General features: G+C 44.4%; 1 protein-coding gene across 3 annotated transcripts in view; it reads right to left on the bottom strand.

The window, feature by feature from the left end:
* The window catches only part of LSAMP (limbic system associated membrane protein), a 1,021,610-nt gene that overhangs the window by 103,195 nt on the left and 897,515 nt on the right, over positions 1-20,900 (bottom strand). For all 3 annotated transcript variants that reach the window (XM_030448274.1, XM_008498354.2, XM_030448282.1), the window contains one exon: positions 13,106-13,231. In XM_030448274.1, the coding sequence (XP_030304134.1) occupies positions 13,106-13,231 (126 nt within the window). The remainder of the gene's footprint in view (positions 1-13,105; positions 13,232-20,900) is intronic.

Raw genomic sequence — 20,900 nt, 5'->3', positions numbered from 1 at the left:
CAAAGCAGATGTCCCTTCATAGCTGCAAGGATGAGCAGTGGAACAGTGGAATAAGCAGGAGGTGCTGCAGGCTGTGTTTGCCAGAGAGATGAATACAGGCTTGTGGGAAATCAAAGACCAACTTCAGCAAGGATACACAGGGAAGGACAGAGGGTTTTTTACTCAAGGACTTACACAGCAGAAGGGGTGGCTTCCCCTCGAAGGACTTTGTGTTCAATGGGAAGGAGAACGACTCAGCATTACTCTCAGGGAAGGATGTTAGATCTACAGTGTGTGGTTTGAACTTATTGAATCTGTTCACCTCTGCAATGTTCCCCAAGAATGGATCTGCCCTTTTCATTATCTCTCTTTCCCATTATATCACAACCATTGTACACGCAATGAGACTGAAAGTTGTAAATGTAGGAGTGCTAAAAGGAAAAAAGTGGATTTATGAGCAGTTACCTCCTGGGTGACAGAAGAAAGGCATATTTTGTGGCACAGACTCATGGGACAGAATCATCAAACATGGGACAGGATTCAAACAAATCAGTTTGAATGCTTCAGTAAGGCAACTAGGTAAAAAACATAGTTTGTTGACCTAAAGGAGTCAAAATCAGTCCTTAGAATCAACACTGCCTGCACATTCACATTCAACACTACTTGCAGCTAATGGCAACATCTTCCATGCTTACTGCTTTATGACGCATGAAATGGTGACCTGAGAGTATGGACTGTGGTTTGCCCTGTCTCTAGGCAGTCTAAATGGAGTTGATTTGGTTTAAGACCCACTGTGCTTGGTTTAAGAGCAACTAACACAGTATTCTTAGTGCCATAATTAAAATAGACTGTGTTCCACCAGGCCCCTGCAGACAAACACAACATTACAAGACACTGTGTGCATCTGTCCAAAGCTGAAGAGAGCATTAACCAACGTTATAATTTATTACTTGAGAAATAGCCTGATGCCCCTTAATTAGAGGCTGCCTGCTAAGGTACACTCAGCAGGAGAAGAGTTAAGGTTACATCTGTAATCTTAAATCTCACTTTACCTGGCTTGTGAGTGCTTAACTGTGCAACTTTAATGTGTTCTTATCAGAACATTTTTATTGAGCCATTATTAACATCAGTTAGATACCATCTAGCATTTCCCAGATCCCCCTCTTCCCCTGTTGTTACCTGAACCACACATAACATGAGATTCAAAGGAAACATTTAACTCAAGCTCTGCAATCTGTCTCCAGACACCCCGGAGCCACTAATTCCCTGGCAGCTTTCTTGAACAGGACTAGAGTTTTGGTTGCTATCTTGCATGCCCTCGGCCAGCCTGCACACTGAAGGAAATCCTCCACTGATAATTAATAAGTTCCCCTGACGCTGGCTGCTCATTAATCTATTATTTTACTCCTCTAATTACTTTTGTCTGTTTGAGTTAACAGTCTCCTTCCCTCATCTTCCCTAGGTCTCACACAGGAGATGCTGCAAAGCAAATGTGATTTTTCTTTATCCCCAAGTCCCTTACAGGTTTGTGTAAGGACTCCAGGACCAAAACAGGCATTTCTTGAGGCACAAGCTGGCCTCTCACAAGGCGTCACTTGCCTCTTCACTTGCTCCAGGCTTCTGAGCTGGGACTTGCTGAACCTAGGGAATGTGGGCTTCCTATCTCCACCTCTGTGATCTGAAGAGCTCCCAAGAGCTACAAGGAATCCTCCTCACAGCAGTGAAGTAGCTGTAGATCTTTCCACATGAAATGGGGGCATTTACAATTTCACAGTGCAAGGACCATCCATCTATATATGCCCCGACTTCCTTTCACAATAGCAGCCCCTACCAAAAGACTAACAGTCAGCACAAATTAACTTTAAGTCCCCTGGGCAGAAGGGGAGACAAGCAGGAACCAATTATTTATTTGCTTGGAAGTTGCCCAAGTACAGCAGAAATAAATGCAATAGATACAAGCGAGCGTGTCAGAGAGAGGCTGGAGCTGCAAAGTTTGGAACCTGATCTGAGCCTCTGCAGTTCAGGGAACTCCTGAAATTTTGTCTTATCATGATTGACATTAAAGATACTTTGTCTGTTTCATGCAAGTGTAGTTTCATGCAAAGTGAACTTTGGACAGCTGTACAGATCCATACCCCCCAGTCAAAGGATGGCAGGTACAATATGACTCTGGATACTGTCTTCTCTGGTTTTATTTTTTCATGCTTACTGCTAGGTTCATATTTCTACAATTAAGGAAATGCAGACCTATGAGGTTGGTGCATAAAGCTGGTAAACATCAAAAAGCTTACCTGTGAAGCAAATTGCAGACACTAGCATGGTGAACATACAAATTAATACACAGCAAAATGGCCACGGATAATGCATACAGCGGTGTGTACCTGCATACTCAGGTGGCTTTTACAGATCTACAAGCTGCACAGCAGGTAAGGATGGTGCTAATGACATATGGTGACTGTTATGGTACTTGTACACAGATGACCCTGATGTCAGTTCTCTGCCAGGCAGATACAACAGGGCAGTGACCCACAGGCAGCCTTATGAGGAGCCTGGGGACCCCCTGAGAGCCTGCATTGGTCTTCCCTCTTCCCACCTCAGACCTGCAGCGAGCTCGTCTCCCACTGGTGCCCTTCCTGAGACAGAGTTGGGACAAAGTGTGAGCTCTATGAGCTGCCCAGTAAAGCCTGCCATAGATATGGTCCTGTTCTCACTCCGTGACCTTTTCACCCACAGTCAGCACAATGACAACTGAAAACTCTCATGCTCAATGTCTTTTTCAGGCCATCATTACCTGCATTATACTTTTCCTGCATACAACTTGTGCTGATCTTTTGGCAGGATATGCTCATCCTGTGCTGGGGAGCTCACAGTTATGAGTAGGGGCTGGGGCTGAAAAGCCAAGATGACAGTAATTCTGATCTGCCTATATATTCTGTGGCAGAAGTCATTGCCATTAAAAAAAATAATAAAATAGACATTTCCTTGCCAGGTCTTTGCAGCAGGAGGAGCTGGAGGGCAATTTGTCTGCTGTGTCTAAGGCTGGCATGGTGGGTACCTCCTACCTCCAGAGCTGCTGGTTGAATATTGCGACAGCAATATATGACCAAAGTAAGATTTGGAAGCTTCTTTAGACCCAACTTTATCGTGTTGTGCTGTAGTGGTGAGAGCATCATGTTTTCCCCATGAAGTCAAAGGCTTTGGCATGGGGACACCTCTGCCATCCCACTTACACCCTGACCTGCTCCTGGGTGATGCACAGAGCCCAGAATGGCTTCCCAAAGGTGGGCTTATTTTAGCCAGAGAGTCTGCAGAATCCATTGGAGCAAGGCTCCAAGAGAAATTAATGGGTTGGACTAGATGATCTTTAAAGTTCACTTGTAACCCAAACCATTCTATGATTCTGTGTGACTCTGTAATCCTTTAGATGGCTCAATTCACCCCAAACTGGGCATGAACTTCAAAGATTGCATCAGATGGTAGCTTTTGCTTCCCTGGAAGGGCCTGCACACACCATCCCCTCCCAAACTCCCTGATGCTTTCTGCTCTGCTCCAGTGCTGCAGTAACACTGTGGTGGGCACTCATTACAAGTTTGTGACAAAGGATGATTTCCATGAAAATCATGCATGAAAATGCATGAAAAAATCCAGAGTACATGAGAAGAGTAATAATTTTCAGGTGCTGGAAGAAGAGATGAGAACAATTTTGAACATCCACCTCCTAAAAAAAATATCTCTGAATCATGTTTTCAGTCTCTCATGCTTTTCCTCAGACAGGAAAAGGAAGGTTGTTCTGAAAAACACCTCTGATATGCACAGAAAGGAGGCTGAGGAAGGAAAATAGCACCAATGTTCCCAACACCAGGGCCTATTGCAGCCTTGCATTACCAAAAAAGCTCACTGCCTTCAGCTGGGAGACTCCCATTTCCACTACACCTGTATTCAGACCTGGCAGAAAAGCTCCAGTCTGCAAGAGGCTGAGTGACACCTGACCTTGCTGCAGTTATCACAGCAAACAGGTCTGGGATGTCTATGCCACAAACCTGTTTTTTTAATTTGCACTAGGTCTATCTCTGTGCTGGAGATGCTTGAAAATAATCTTGCTTCTCCCTGCATTCCTCTGTTCTCTCTCTCATGCTATTTTCCAGCTATTACCAGAGCTGGGATATTTAAGCCAACCAGCTTCATCAGTGAGATTGGCATTGGGTTGGAGACAGAGGCAAGAGACGGTCAGATGACTGTGTGGGAGAGTCTAGACAGGGTGAAGGCTTTGGAGCTGTATGGGAAATTCCCTCCAGACATCACTGTCCTGGCAGGACTCATGTGCTGCAGTAGATGCTGTCATCCAGGCTCACTAGACAAGAGGAGACAGCAGCTCTGGCTCCAATGCATAATATGTCAGGCACTGAAGTCAGAGAAGCCACTGAGATGAGTTGAAGACACATAACAGCATACTAACAAAAAATGGTGAAGTCTCTCTCTTTAAATGAAAAAAAAAAAAAAAAATAATGCAGGGAACAGCTATAACCTACTACCTTAACTTTCCCCTTTCATTAGTGTCTCCCTCTCCTGCTGTGAAGAGAGAGTGAGAAATATGCTTTCCTAAAGTGAAAGTACTTGTAGATTACAGCTACAAGGGGGAAAGATGCAGCCTCTCCATTTTCTTCTAAAGGATAGCTTTCTTAAAGATGTTTGAATTGAAAGTATTAAATTGAAAATGCTGTGCTTTCTTTTCTCTCCTTAATTCATACTCAACTTCTCTCCACCTTTACAAGAACATTCAAATTTTCAGATATGAACCACAGCTGTAAACACAGAGCTGTCAATGGGGAATGTGACCTCCAGATAGCAGAGGAAATCAAACCCAGTCCTAAAATACCCCTTTGCACCCGTAAACCCAGAGAAACTCTGTCACCAAACATTTAGCTCCAAACACAAGAGACTCAAAGCAGACTCGTGAATTCAGATCACTAGAGGGAGACACAATAACACACACACCACCAGTGACTTGCACTCAGTAGCATTCTTTCCAGATAATTTGTTTTTCTGTGGTTGACCACTTAAAGGTAGCATAAAAGACTACTAGATAGCAGGTTTGGAGCACAAGGAAGGTTGGTAGGGAAGGAGGCAAGATGGACAGCATCTACCATGGCAGGAAGGGTAGGGAGCATCTTTTTGTCCAAGATGTGACAAATCCCTTGATTTCCATGGGTTTGTGCTGGGGGAATTGTGAAGAATTTTATAAGGCTCATTAACCTGCTGTTGAGATCCTACTTACTGCAGTGCACGGCAATTCCTTTTCCTGCCATCATTAATTATGGAAGATTTTGAATTCTCATCTTCTGGTGTGCTCAGTTTTCACTCCCACCTCCAGCATTCTGGGACACAAGGCTGGCTCATGAAAGGAGTGGAGAGAAAGAAGCTAGTAATTCCTGAATGCCCCTACTACACAAGAATGTCCCTGTTGAGAAGCACGATGTCTGAGCCAGAGGTAGTTACTGTACAGCACTGCACAGACAGCAGTATTACAGCACATAGTGAAAATACAGCTCTGCTATAGGTGGATGAAAGTTTTTATGTGGACACAAACAAGTTCAGCCTTTAAAATACCATGGAAGAGACTCTAACACTAGAAGTCATACCCATCTGGAAGAAGGAAAAAAGGAACACCATTTCTGCGTGGGAGTAAGGCCACTAACCTGGTACACAACTTCCACATCTTGCCAGCAACAGCACAGAAAATCTTGCCAGAGATGGAGCAGCCAAGCACTGCCTGGAAGACTCCAGATATTCCCCTCCAAGCCATGCTGAAGGAAGCAGGGCAAATTCCCCCCTCACAGCAGCTCTACCTGCCTGTTCCTCAGAACTGCCAAAATACTTGCAAGGCCTTGCTCTCCCTCTCTGCCATGGGACAGGAGAGAGAAATCAAAGCTGCCAGGCAACGCTTCATGCAGCAACAGTATTTGTACTGAAACAGCATTCCAGACCACAGCAACTGAATGGGGCACTACTACAATAGGAGGGGTTTCAGCACTGTGGATGTGTCTCTGGGCTCAGAAGGAAGACATCAAAGCCCTGCAGCCTGTTGGGGAGAGAGCAAAATATGGAGCCATTGGAAGTGGGAAGCAGACAGAGGTAGAAAAAACTTTGAATGCCTTCTAGAGAAGCTTTGAAAAAGTTGAAACTTTGGCTTGTTTCCCAGGCTCTTTGTGAGCCAGAATCCTTTTTTTTTTCCCCTTTCCTGTTTTTTTTTTCCCTCTATAACGTTGTTTAAGATGAAGACAAGACCAAAAGAGAAAAAGACATCTCAGAAGAAGTCCTAAAACAAGTGGAAGTGTATAAGAGGCACAGTGATGAGGTCTCTGTGAAAGATGAGACCACATTTTTATGAGAGTATTTTAAAAATGCAAGACAAAAAAGAATTAAAAATAGACTTGATTAAAAGTCATCAGTTGCCCCCCAACACCCTAAAATGCAGGGTCTAAAAAGTACCTTGCAAATCTTACCTTTCCTGATCAGGCAAAGACTGTTAGAGGAGGAGAGGACTGTGATATGAGAAGAGCTAGCAAAGTAACACCACACAAAAAAACCCCTAATCCAAACAAACAAAAAAACCCCAACCAACCCAGACCCTCCAAAACAGCACTTCTCCCCACGACCATTTTACTGAGGTTTCGAGAGTGCAGCAGAGAGATGGCCTGAATCCAAATGCTTTAGATGACCAGAAAATCCTCTTCCCACTTATCACTATCTAGTACCTACAGGAGTGACTTCTGGTGACTTTCACTGATGGTATTCTGTTTGTTATCTGCTTTGAACTTGCTTCTACTGTGCCATGCAAAGTGTACTAGCAAGACTTTAGACTTAGACAGCAATAAGAAGCAAACAAACAAAGGATATAATGACTGAAGTTGCCCATGTGAACAATACAGCCTTCTTAAACCTCATGCCTTCAGAGAACTCTCTGCTTCCCTTACACTCAGTGTTCAGTCCTACAAGGAGACTGGCATGCACTGAAGGAAGACACATGAGTGAGTGAGGGGGTGGGATAATCTGTCTCTTTCAGTTTGAGTCTCAAACCAATCTCCAGTAACTGAGCCTCAAAGCATGAAGTTTAACATCCTTTTCAATATTTCTGTTGTGAATAACAAGAATATCCATATTTGTTCACATTATCCTCAGGAACACACAAACTGTTTGAGTCTTGCCAAGTTCTCATCTTTAAATAACTTTCCATGGCAATGTGTTCTACAGCTGTTTATAAACATATTATATGTATACCATCTCAATTACACAGAACATGCAGGCACCCTTCTGTATTCTCTGTCCCTTCTTAACTTCCCAGGCTATGGTAAATTCTCTGAGACTCAATGAGAATTTCTAGTACCCTCTAGGGAGAATCAAACTGGCATATTTGACAAGCCTTCCCATTCCTTTTATTTTATGCTGTGACATGAAACTTGGGTGTTGCAATCAATACTTATCTGCTTTGCTCTAGCCTTGGTTTTATACTGTGATTAGCACTGTAATAACTAAGCTCCTTTTCTGAGCCAAAGTGTGTACCTTTGGACTGTTGGGTGGAATTTGGGGGAATCCAGACTGTTCTCTATCAAATGGCCTCGATGGGGTGAGGCTGAGGCAGTAGAATCAGGAATGAGATACCTTGTGGTTTTAAACAGGTTTCAGGCTCTGCAGATGCTCTAGGAAAGCTGAATTGTTTATTCCTCATCTGGTAATGCACAACCCGTAAAAAATCTCAATTTTTTGTGCAACCTTGACCTGACACCCACAGGGATCAATTAATGGCTTTGTCTCCATGCCACCACCTCTGACTACCACCACACAAGGGTACCAATCTCATGGCACTTGCCACAGCAACCAGAAGCAAGGCCCACAGGTATGTTTCAGCCACCAACGTTCTGTGGGAATGGGGCAGAAACATGAATAGGACTTTTCCTGCTAGCTTGAGCACGAGCTGAGGACAGGAGCTGTCTCTTTCTACTGTGTTTTTTTGCACACCTGCAAAAAAAGAATTGGCAGTGAGATCTCTGGCAATGCAAACCTTGCAAAAACTGTGTGTTCATATTGCTGCTAACCCAATTTGCAAGAGGCCATTTTTAGGAGGACTTCCACTGAGGGTGAGTTTACTGATAAGAATATGAATATATATGAATCTTTATTTTTCTCAGGAAGATTTTTTTCAGTCAACCAGATACCTAGCATGGCTCTGAAAAAGATGGAGAAATGAGGAATGATAAATTATAAAGCCTTTGGACTGTGATCTCAGCAGCATATGGGTAAGGAGAAGTCACATTAGCCTGAAGAAACATAAGTCAAGAAAAATGTGAAATAAAACTAAGATGACCTCAAAAGCAGGCATTGCCTACCATCCCTAAATGATATTACTGATTCTTTTCCTGGCTGTGTTAGTTGTTGTCTTGGTGCATGGTACCATAGATATGTATACTGCCTGTGGTGGCACATACAGAACATGTCAGCATGATAAATGATACATGGCCCTGTGCTGGGACCTTGTTCAGTCTGTGTTGCAACGACTGGAAATTTGATGTGACTGCATTCAGTGAAGAAAAAATAACAGGGTAACAGCCATTCTTTGTATAAAGCCACAGAGGGGAGAATCTGGATTTTGTCCCTTGCAAGAGATGAGAGGCCGTATCCTGTCCCTCAGCAAAATATTTCTAATGCTGACAACTGCTAACTCATGCAATCTGTATAGGAAATCATCAAATACCCATCCCTGCTCTAACTAAACAAATCACAGTTTCTTGGCAAATCCAGTTCACAGGGCTGCTACAGTCTTTTTCATAGCTTGCCCCAGCAAACTGGGATGGCAAAAGTCATAGGGCACAGCAGGCTTAATAAGCCTGCAGTTTTGTCTGGAATTGCAGGAAAGGGATTTGATTATGAGCAGGGAGATGCTGGCTTGCTGCTGGGAGCTGCAGATCAGTGATTCCAGAAGAGAGCTCTGCTGGATGGAGAGGACCTAATGAACCTGTTTGTGCTCCCAGGAAATGCCTATTCAACTATTCACAATTAGTATGAACAGGTTTCCAATGTCCTACAGCATAACAGCCTATGGATAAAGAAGAAAAGGATTTGGATGACTGTCTCTGCATACTCTGTCAAAAACAAATCAGTCAATCATCTCAAAGGGAACGGAGGTGGACAGCAAGGAATTTCAAGCAATGTCATTCCTGCTTTCATTAAATTTCATTAAATTAAATCAGGTCTGTGGTGTCATTTGCCATCAGAATTAATAAAGTATTTTTCCCTTTACCTGCCTTCCTCCCAGGTGTGTGCTGGTATAGCCAACGACAGCCACACTTTCAACTAACTCACAGGGTAAGAAGAGAGTTTTTTCCTATGGATTGCTTAAGGACCTGGGGTCTTACAGTTGATGTGAGAACAATACCTAGTTCAACTACTCACTGAAGGACCAGAAAAGCAAGTGATACAGCATTTTATAAAGAAATTTTTTAAATTTTCCATATAGACAGATGAGTGGGCTATAATCACTCCTGAGGCTCAGCAGCATTTAAATGAACTATCACATGCATCCTTGCCTTCTTTGCATAAGTAGCAACACTGCTTTCCCTTTGCATTTGTATCTTCCACTTCCCAGCCAAGAAGAAATAAATCATTTCTGTGGTCCTAACTCACATAATTAGCCAACAAACAGTATTGACAAAGTCAATGAATGAAAGAAACAGGAGAGAAATTTGCTAATGAACTTCTCGAGAACACAGCACAAAGAAGTAGTAATTTGGCCCTTTCGCCCCCCAATGCTGGTTTAATTTCACAGCCTGTCCATTCAAAACTTCCTATAAAAGCTCAATAATGCTCGTTCTTCCAGTTCTGCAGTCATGAGTTTAACTGCAAAAAAATCCAGGGAGAGTGATATATTTTAAAAACCTTTACAATGATCTAAAATAGCGCTTTGATACATAGCAGATGTCTTCAAAACTAGCATAAGTGGAGCCAAAATGCCTTCCAGTTCTGGAGAAGGGGGGATCCAAGACAAAGTATGTTTCTAACTGCAGCAGCTCTGGAATAGATTTGGAATTTATATTGTCAACCTCAAGGAAATAATTTAAAAGAAGCCCTTCCGTCCCCCATTTTGGGACAAGTGCCCTCTTGGACGACATTCTGCACAAAGACCTGATAGCTGCCTGAAAGTAGTTCCTCTGTAAGCATAAAAGGTAACAGATGGGTTGAGATGGGGAAAAAAGAGAGAGAACAACAAGCAGTGAGACATGGAGGTGGCAGACTGGGGACTGCCTGCCCTCCATCCCCACCTCTATTTGGTCAGGAAACGGGTGCTTGGCAGGCTTCACTGTAGAGGGGAGGTCTGGGGATGGATTTTGAGGAGGGTGGTGAGATGGTGCTGATGGATGCTAACAAGGCAACACCTTTGGGACACACAGCACAGAAGTGTGAAGGTGCATGCTGGAACACTGAACAACAGACCCCAGAAAACTGACCCTGAAATCAAAGTCAGAATGGGATTCCCCAGTCCCATTCCCAAGATTTGCTCTGAGGAGTCTTTTTAAAAGACAGGAAAAAAACCCTGTGTCTGATACAATGGAGTAGAGGGGAAAATTGGAAAAAAAAAAAAAACAAAAACAAAAACCAAAACACAAAACATGAACATGCAGCCAAAGTGAGGAGCCAGGTCAAGACTCTTATTACTTCTTTAAGCAATGCATCTTATGTACTGGCCCTGAGCCTTCTTGAAGATTGAAGCTAGCATCCTTGTAAAGCCCTTAACTTGGACAATGTTTGGCTGTGAGTACAGCATAGCTGGGAAGTCTCCTTGAATAGAAGAGTTAAATGGAGGACTGAAAGATTGATGCAGCAATAAGATGGAAAATTTGATATGAAATAAATCTTAAGAGCACAAACTACATCCAGTTATAAGCTGTCCAGCTCAAGAGAGACAGGGAAGTATTAGAGAGAGTCCAGTAGAGAGCAACAAAGATGATTGGGGGATTGGAGCATCTCTCTGAGGAGCAAAGGCTGAGAGAGCTGGGACTCTTTAACCTGGAGAAGAGAAGGCTGATGGGAGACCTTGTTAATGTCCACAAGTATCTAAAGAGTGGGTGCAAGGAAGATGGAGCTGGACTCTACTCAGTAGTTCCCAGTGACAGGACGAGTGGCAACAGAAACAACCCAGAAAGTAGGAAGTTCTATTTAAAAGTAAGAAAAAACTTCTTTACTCTGAGGGTGACAAGGCACTGGAACAGGCTGCCCAGGAAGGTTGTGAAGTCCCCTTCTCTGGAGAAAGTCAAAACCTGCCTGGATGCAGTCCTGTGTAATGTGCTCTAGGTGATCCTGATTTAGTGGGAGAGTTGGACTAGATGGTCTCTAGAGGTCCCTTCCAACTCTGATAATTCTGTGCTTCTGTGAAATGTCAGGACTATAAGACTCTATATGCATAATTAGAGGTGAAGAAAAATAGGTTCTCCTTTCCTGTGTATGCAAATGGGACTGTGATGCTTAATACTGAAACCTGCAGAAAAGGAAAGTCAGGTAGTGATAATAGAATCATAGAATCATAGAATCATAGAATTGGCTGGGTTGGAAGGGACCTCAGAGATCATCGAGTCCAACCCTTGAACCACCGTTGCGGTTGCTAGACCATGGCACTGAGTGCCACATCCAGTCTTTTTTTAAATATCTCCAGGGACGGAGAATCCACCACTCCAGTGGGCAGCCCATTCCAATGACAGATCACTCTTTCCGTAAAGAAATTCTTTCTAATATCTAACCTAAACTTCCCCTGGCACAACTTAAGTCCATGCCACATAAGTCCATACCACAAAGGAGTAGTTTTCCCTCATCAGGTCTGCTCCTCCCACCTCTTCCTGGCAGTTGCTCACTGTCTTTGTCCTTTTTGTATTGCCAGAAATAAACTGCATATCTGGCTTTCATACACATGAAAGTCTAGGAGGACTTTAGTTTGGCTGAAGGGATGAGAGAGCAAAGCTGAGTAACCCAAATCTGTTCCACAGGCCTCAACCCAGGAGGTTCTAGATGCAGCCCTTGGATTGAGTTCAGTTCCAAGGTACTTTTCTGCCTTTCTCTCTCCAACTCTTTTTCTGCAATGCTCTCCCTTTTTCTGGCTTCTGAATTACAGTAGATAGCTTGGCTGCTTGTGCTTGTGACATGCAAAGATTGTGCTCTGCCTACCTCAAATGTTCTTTAACCCTTTACATAGATGGTAATATCACAGAGTACTACTTATATGGAGCTAAATTAATGCTTTCCCCACATTTTAGATTAAACAATAGCTAATGGCAAAAAAACCAAAAAACAAACAAAAAATCCAAGGTAAAGAGTTCTTCTCAAAAGACATGACAAAGAGGAAGTGAAACCTACATCTTGTTCCCACTCTACTGATAAATTTTTAGGGGGTGAAGGTTTTCTTGCAACCCAAGCTCCTAACCCTGTGGATTCCAGCTACTGAAAAGATACTCTCCTTCCAAGCTTGTCAAGTCCTGAAGCATGGAAGGCACAGTTAGATAGCAGAACAAAGCTGGTGAGTTCTCCTTTATTCTGCATCCACCATACTCTTCACTTATCTTACAAATCAAATGCCTTCCTTACTCACATCACAAGGCAAAGGAAGACTGTCTGCCAAAGTGGAAAGTGTATGATCTGTGCCACTGTTTGCCTGTCCTTTTTAAAGCAAATTGGTGGGAAGCAAATGCCATGATTTTCAGAAAGAATGTCTTCTGTGTAACATCTAAACAGAAAACGTTTTCCCTCTCTCTGGCATCAGCAGTGTTTTGTCTCCACCACCACACAGAGCATTACTACCAAGAGAGACTAGGACAACTAGATGAGCACCAATGAGCACCAGAATTACAGGCTCAGTTCTTTTCACTTCAGCATCTACTGAAGTAAATTCATTTGTTCCCTTGGACAACCTGGTTATTGTGCCTGGGAAATCTCACTGGGAAATGAACTTGCAGTGCATTTTACCTACTTGACACTTTTATACAGTTGCCTGTATTGCCACTGAAATTTTCTGCTGATGTTGAATGAGAAAGAAACTACAGCACAGTTCACAATTCACCAGCACAGTTGATTCCTGCAGGTCTCTTACCTGTTGGGGTGAGGTGCCTCCAGGTGATGACAGGTTCAGGGCGCCCATTTGCCATGCAAACCAGAGTTACGTTGCTACCCTCATTCACGGTGATGTCTGAGGAGATATTGGAGATCTTTGGTGGGACTGTGAAGACAAAAGAAGTTGGACCTTGTTAGCCAGACTTCTGGAGGATCTTGAGGTGGAAACAGTATTAGTTGCAACTGTGATGCTTTGTGTTTGGATAGGTTTAGAGGCCTTCATAAACTAAGAAATTGTCTGTCTGATCCCATGTACAAAGAACTGGCAGGCTCCAAGCACTGTCCCTGCTAATTTTCACACTCCAGACAGTCCCAGATGCAGTTCTATGTCCTCCTGCAGGGTCCCAGGCCTCAAGGCACTGTCTCAGAGGGTGTATCAGTTATTCACTTATTCCTACCTACCACGAGCAGATAGAACCCATACCAGTAGCCAGGACCCTGCTTTGCTGCTCACGTCACTACAAACCCACTAGGAATTGAACTGGAGAGCTGATAGCATCTTTTCTGTTGTGACTGCTGTGACATGGTAAGAACCAGGGATGTCTACCTCAGCTAATGAGAGTTCGCTAAGGGAAGGCACGATGGCAAAAGGGGGGAGGTTTCTGCAAGATCTTTCAACCAAGGTGATCCTCCATCAGCTTCTGGCTGACTGCACCTAACATGGCACAGCACCAAATGCGTGGTAGTGTCTTTAAGCATTCACAAGACCAGCCATGGCTCAAGCATTCAGGACCCCTAAAGACCTTGCAAGGTAGCTGAGCTTGTGTCACAGTGCCAAAAGGACCTCACTGAGACCTGAACAGGTACCTCCAGGTATAGAGCATGGTGATATAATGGCCTCCAAGCAGACCAGGCTGTTGCAGTCTCTCACATCCATGCTTTACATCCCAGGGGTGTGGGGGGAGTTTGACTAAAAAGGAATCTTCTAATATATATTTTTTTTAATATTTTCAGCTTCTGAATTTGTGTGTAGTGAGGAATGAAACAACATCATTTTCTGCTTTGCTTACCACAGAGTAAACAGACAGCAGCCTCCCCTTGGCAGGAGTGGCTGATGGCCCTTTTGAAGCAAAGCTGCCTACGAGCTAGGTGGGGAAAAAGAAATGAAGCCTGAAGAGAGCAACACACAACTTCCAGCTGTGTTGCTGGATTCATACAAATATTGTTTAAAACCAACAGATCATTAGCCCCTCTCTCTAGGCCCCAAACTCATGGCCAAGGTTTCAGCATCTATGACCACGGAACGCTCTTGGAGGAACAGCTAGACATGTTGGGGAAGGATTGCCATGATTTGGGGAGAAATGACATTAGGGCAGTGAGGAAGCAGCTGGGAGCCAACACAACAGGGAATACTTTTGCATTCCCCTTTTGAAGGCAGGACAGCTGGAGTCCTGTCTCAAATGCTTGGGAACCAATGCAAGTATCATGTTGAAAAAAACAGGAGGATCTAGATGTTCATGCAGATTCACAGTGTGAATTGTCATTAGGATCACAGAGCCATGGTAAGACAGGTCTCTGGACTGGCAGTGCTGTGCGATCTGGATACAGACTTTTTGGGAAAGACTGGCTGGAAAAGTGAGAAAATGAGTTGTGCTCTCTGCAAAGGAGTGGCTGGAGTGCACCCAGCTCTGGGTGGTGAACTAGCTGGGAGCTTAGCCATAAGGATCAGAAGATATCATAGTGTCACTCCTGTTGCTCTGCTACCAAAAATTTGATTAAAAAGAGGCAGTGGACAAAGACTGATTTAGACAGATCACAGACCCTGGTGAGGAACTTCAACCACCCTAGTATTTGCTGAAAGGGTGAAACTGCTGGACTAAGCAGTCCAGAAGATGTGGGGGTCCAGCAGGTTTAGCATGAGACAGCTGTATGCCCTTGCATCAAAGACCAATGAGTTTCATTAGCAAGTGTGTAGCCCTGTAAGTGGGGGGAACTGACTATATCCCTTCATATGGTGCTTCTTAAGACAGCATCTGAACCACCACAGCAGTTTTGGACTCTCCAATACAAGACCATTGACATTCTAAAGCAAGCCCACTGGAGATTTCCCAAAACAGGCAGAAGGCTATAGTACTGAATGTACAAGGAAAAGCTAAGAGAGCTGGGTCTGTTTAGCCTGGAGAAGGCTGAAGGGAGGTCTTGGTGCTGTCTACAAGTAGCTAGTGGGAAGGTGCAGAGAAAACAGAGGCAAGCTTTTCTCAGAGGTGCACAGTGAACAGCAAAAAGCAGCAGACATGAGCTGCAACATGAGGAAAATTCTGACTCAAAATGAGGCAAAAATTTTTACTTTGGAGAGGTCAAAGTCAAGAACAGGTTCATCAGAGAGGTGATGGAAACTCCATCCCTGGAGATATGCAGAGGTTGCCTGGATGAGGCCCTCAGCAATCTGCTCTAATTGGCATCAGGAAGGAAGGAGAAGGGACCTTGGAAGTTAGTTTGCCACTTAAGAGAGAGAATTGAAGGCTGATCAGGTCATGGTGAAGCAAACAAGGAATGTTGAGAGAGTGGTTGATTGCCTCCATGTCCCCTTCCCTGGAAAGAAGGAATTTCAGAGCAGGAACACCTTCATAGCAGCACAATACTGGGTAAAGCAAAGCATAGTAGAAAATCAGCCCTTTCTTCCGAAAGCAAAATCCCCTGACAGAAGCAGAAGCCCTGATACATTTTACATTGGTGATTCACTGCAAGCGAGGAACAGTGTGTCTGTGGTGTATGAAGAGGTAGGAGGTAGCAGAACAAACCAAAACATTACTAGAGAACCCTGATGTTGTCAATTAGAATTTGAACTGACCATATTGAGAGGTTCATGAGAGTCTTGCTAACTACAGGTCCATTCTGTGCCTCCACCCCCTTTATCAGTTTGCACAGCAAATGCCTGGCAGTACAAAACAAAAATTAGATGGTGGTCTCCAAAAGTGAGCAAATACCACACCCTGAGACTGCATAAAGGGCAGCAGAAAGGAAATACCCCACCTGGGAGAAGATAATACCCTGCCTCTTCCAAAGGAAGCTTTTGGCTTTGTGTTTCATGTTTTCATCAACACCAAAGAAGAGAGGCAGCTTGCAGCACCATGCTGAGATTCTAGCACCACACTGAGCCTGCTGGGCTTAGAAGCACCTTCTTCTTCTCCTTTCTGTCCCTCTGGGTGAGGGGAGTCCGCTGTCTCATGTCTCAGGACAGACAGACCCACTGCTCCAGGAGCAGAGCTACAGGCTAGAAAAACCCTGGAAGTTCTGGTGCAGAAATCCAAAATGTTACTCTTACTACAGGAAGCAAACTCCAAGGGCCACCTGAGTCCTGCAGCAGCACAGCTACCTGTAATACCTACCATGTTTCAGAGCTGAGACCGACAGGCACTGGAGAGAACAAGAGGGGCTTAGTCTGGGGAAGAACAACAGAGGCTGGTATTTTCACAAGAGTTGTGTCTTAACTGCTCTGTGAGGAGTTACAAGGACCGTGACTTTGGAGCACTCTCTCTGCACAACTTCTCTGGTGTGCTGGCAGACATGGGTAAGCAGAGCTCAGGAGGAGAACAACTGGCAAGATCGTGTCTAGGGTTTTTATCTTAACCTCAAGGGGTTAAAATTTGCATCAGAAAAAAAAGCCATGCAACTGAATAAGAAGGGCTGAGCTCAAGCAGGACTAGCAGATGGAGCTGTAGGCTAGGCCAGTGTCCTAGCAGAATGGTGTGCTGACAGCCAAAATAGTAGAGGAGAAAGCAGTGAAAGTCACTACAGGGCACCAGCAGCAGAGCTGCTGTTAGGGCATGTACACTCTGCCACTATCCAAAGCCGTCACATCATTTTAGTTCACAGAGGATCAAGTAAACTCAGCAAATACAAACAGATCTGACCATGCAGACCAAATGCCCAAGAGGAGAAGGATGTGTCCAGATGGTCATATCTGGCTTGCCACTTTCTCAGATGAGAAAGAAAAGGGCATCCAAGGCTGATATCCTGTTAGGACTATAATGGCCGGTTCCTTTCAGCTGCCATCTTGGTCAGAGGGCAAAGAAAGGCTTAGAGGAGAGGGAATAGGGCAGAAAATAATTTCCCTGGAATTTAAAACCTCGTTTGTTTGGTTTTTTTTTTTCCCTGCTTAGAATCCGAAGCCTGTTTGCATTAAAAATGACTGGATCTTAGTGGACAGTAATTTCACTCAGATAAAAAGTCAGAGACTTTTAATTTTCAGGGTGTCAAGCCAGAGTGTTAAAATGCCAGAACTGTCAGCACCAGCAACAGTTAGCATTGCCTCCTTGGCACTTGTCATTACTTTGCACACACCTTTTTAGGACAGTCTTAAAATGAGAAGCTTTGACCTTATTATTTTTTCCCATGTGTGAGTTGTGTTACATTTTCACAGTTCCCAGGCTGTTCGGAGGATTGCTGAGAATAAAAATCTCCAGGAACCAGGATCTTCTGGGTGTCACAGACTCCTTTTGCCCACTCATCTCTTTTTGACCCTCAACTGGAAAACTCTTCAGTGTCTGACCTTTCTGAACCCTTAGAACAGGAAAAACTACAGCCTGCAGACCCACAGCAGGGGAAGCACTACAGTTAAACAGTGCTTTCAGACATTCTCAAATTCAGCCTAATAAGGTGTCCCTCCAGATGAGACTAGGCTGCTGCTGGACCCTTCTGGCTCCAGGGACCATGAGAAAGCACTGGTAGGCTCTCTAGTATTGCTGAAAAAGATAACATTGCCAGATTTTTAACTCCCTTTTGGTATAAATGTAACATGGGGTATCCACTACCTCGTGCTTAGGATCCCCCTGAATGGGGAGCAGAGCTTGAAACGAAAGGAAACACAGTGTAGTACCCCAGCACTTCATCTCTGGAGAGGCACGATGCCCTAACCGCATCAGGGACATATTCTGGAGAATTGGAAATCTCCTCTGAGAAGACTGCCTTGAAACTCCTATTTGTTTCTTCTACATTTCACATCTACAGGACAAGCCTGATGCCAGCTCAGCATCTCATCATACACACCACCAATGGTAAATAACAGTCTCAAAAATAACCAGTAGCCACTCTTCTTGAGAAGCCCCCATTGGAAGATTGGGTGGCCTGCAAGGCCAGAGCAGGACAAGGACAGAGATGCAATAGGGCATTCTGGGCTGGGAAAGCTGTGACAGCTGCAGGGTAGGATGGATGCAAGGGCGGAGGAATTCCCAGGCAAGGCAGTGACAGAACCACGTAGCACAGGCTTGAGCAGAACCTGCTCACACCAAGCCCATTCTAGTTAATTGCCATCAATCCTTCACTTTCATGACAACTTCAACTCACATTAATTTAAATAATAAGAAAGACTGAGACATGAAAAATAGAGCGCAGTCCCTCAGTGCAATCACTGTTGCTCTCGAGATGAAAGCGAGTGATTTGTGATTTGTTTCCACAAAACATTACTGTGGCTCAAAAACCCCCGCTATAGTGGTTATTACAAACCAGGGGCCTCATACAGGAGGCAGCAAGGAAACCACAAAAACAAGAACATGCAAACATCTGCTGTTGTTATTGCTGCCTTTTATGACCAAAACCCTTCAGACCTCAAAACTCCTGACAGATTACCTGGGATCACGTGGATGGACTGGATCAGCTTTATTGTTTAAAGCTATGGAACTAGGCAGTCAGTGTTGCTACAGCCCTAACATCCCAGTGACTTTGTAAGCCCAGTGGCTAAGAGATGTAAGTTGACATCCAGAAGGCCAGGTCCTGAGCACCATTCCAGGAGTCCAGCAGGGGGATGGAGTAACAAAGCATCAAGGCCACCCATGCTGAAGGCTGGGTGGCTTCTAAAAGCTTCTAGAAGTCTCTTCCTAACTTCGTTTATACTGGAACTGCCCATGCCACAGCTCTCAAACAGTTCAAATACCCGTCTTTCGATCAGAACATCTAGATACAGCACAGGCACAAAGTGGCAGGAACAGGATCCACTGCCTAGCATTAGTGGCATAAGCCATATTTATAGGCATGGGGCAATGGTTTGTGGCTCCTGCATTGGCTGCACTCAGCAGACATCAGCACAGGAGGAGAGTGGGTGTGCGAGACAAGAATAGGAAGCACAGGAGTAAGAACTCGGATCAGCTATGGCAAGATGAAAAACACAGAGAGAAGGATGTGGTTATTTAGTTGGAAAATGGCTCTGAGTCTTATAAACACACATGAAGTTCAGAGTACAAAGGACTGCTCCTTTTGGGCAAACAAAGCTTTGCAAAGGCCCTTAGATGCAGTTTTGCACTGTGGGGCAGCTACTCCCCAATCTGAAATTACAAGACTGCTTAACAGTTTTGCCAGTAAGTCATAAAATACATTTAAAAAATAGCACTCTTGTTTCCACTCTACAGACCTAAGAAACAGAAAAAGCTATTTAATCTCTCCAAGACACAGAAGCAAATAGTACTGAAAACAAGAAACCCCATAAGCTCCATTTAAGTGCTCTAACTGCTTGCACCAACAAGGGCACCTTGGATACAAATGGAAAAAGTCACCACAACCCCTTCCATATATCCTCATTAGTTAGTTTCTTCATCCTATTTACTTCCCTCTCTGTTGGCAAGCAGGACACCCATCTGTTAAGATGGAAACCTTAAAAATTAAGATTCCCACCTACTAATGGGCAAGAGCCACTGGCTTTCAGGGCAAAAAAACCCTATCAGGACTTCTCTCCAAAGTCAAAGGAACTTCGCAGCCACTAAAGCCCTCCACAGGTGCCTATCAATTAGCCTGGAGAGTTCTCATTTCTTTGTCCCCAGCTCCCAATTAACAGCACTTTGCAACAAACACAAAGATGCTAATAAGCCCCAAGGCAGAGGTAGGGGGGATGCTGACCATCATATAGCCCTTGAAAGCTTTATGGCAGCCACCTTGCTCACCACAATTAGGGGTCCTTTCCTGGGGCAATTAATTGTCAGCAAATTGGCCTCATTAGTCATTGTTTAGTTAAAGTGTTTAGAGGGGAGAGTGAGCCTGAAGAAGGGGCTGAGCTGCTAAACACAACTAAATGGTTTAATTTCCCTCTTATATGTGCAGCAGGCTAATCACAGCTCTTTACAGCCCTCACAAGAAACAGCTTGTTGCTGCTTAGCTCTGCAAAGGGAGCAAGCTGAGGGCTGGAAAGTAAAATCCAGATGCCCTTTGGGAAGATGCAGCCTAATGCTTCTGAAGCTCTTTGCAGACGAAATGTGACATGAGACCCAAGATGTGTTTTTTACGGTCTGATTCATACAGCAGCCTCAGCCAGAGGGAGACAAAGCTGTCACACAGGTGAGAGGGTAGAGAGTGAAACTGTTAAACTTCATTAAAGAGAGTGGACTCTCAAATCAAGCTAGGTGGGTGTCTGTCTGCTTGAGGGTAGGGAAGCCTTACAGCAGGATGTAGACAGGTAAGATCAATGGGCCAAGGTTTATTGTATGAGGTATAAGGCCAAATGCCAGGTCCTGCACTTGGGTCTTAACAACCCCACAGTAAGCTACAGACTTGGGGATGTGAGGTTAGAGAGCTGTAAATTGGAAAGGGGTGTGGGGGTATTGGTTGGCAGTCGACTTAATCTGAGTCACCAGTGTATGCAGGTGGCCAGGAGGGCCAGTGGCATCCTGGCTTGTATTAGAAATACTGTGGCCAGCAGGAATAGGCAGGTGATCATCCCTCTGTACTCAGCTCTGGTGAGGACACACCTTGAATATTGTGTTCAGTTCTGGGCACCTCACTATATGGACATAGAAGTGCTGGAGAGTGTCCAGAAAAGGGCCTGGAGCACAAATCCTGTGAGGAGCAGC

This window comes from Calypte anna, chromosome 1 (genome assembly GCF_003957555.1).
Source record: "Calypte anna isolate BGI_N300 chromosome 1, bCalAnn1_v1.p, whole genome shotgun sequence".
NCBI lineage: Eukaryota > Metazoa > Chordata > Aves > Apodiformes > Trochilidae > Calypte > Calypte anna.
The sequence above is the reverse complement of the archived record's forward strand: the minus strand, read 5'-3'. Positions and strand labels throughout refer to the sequence as shown.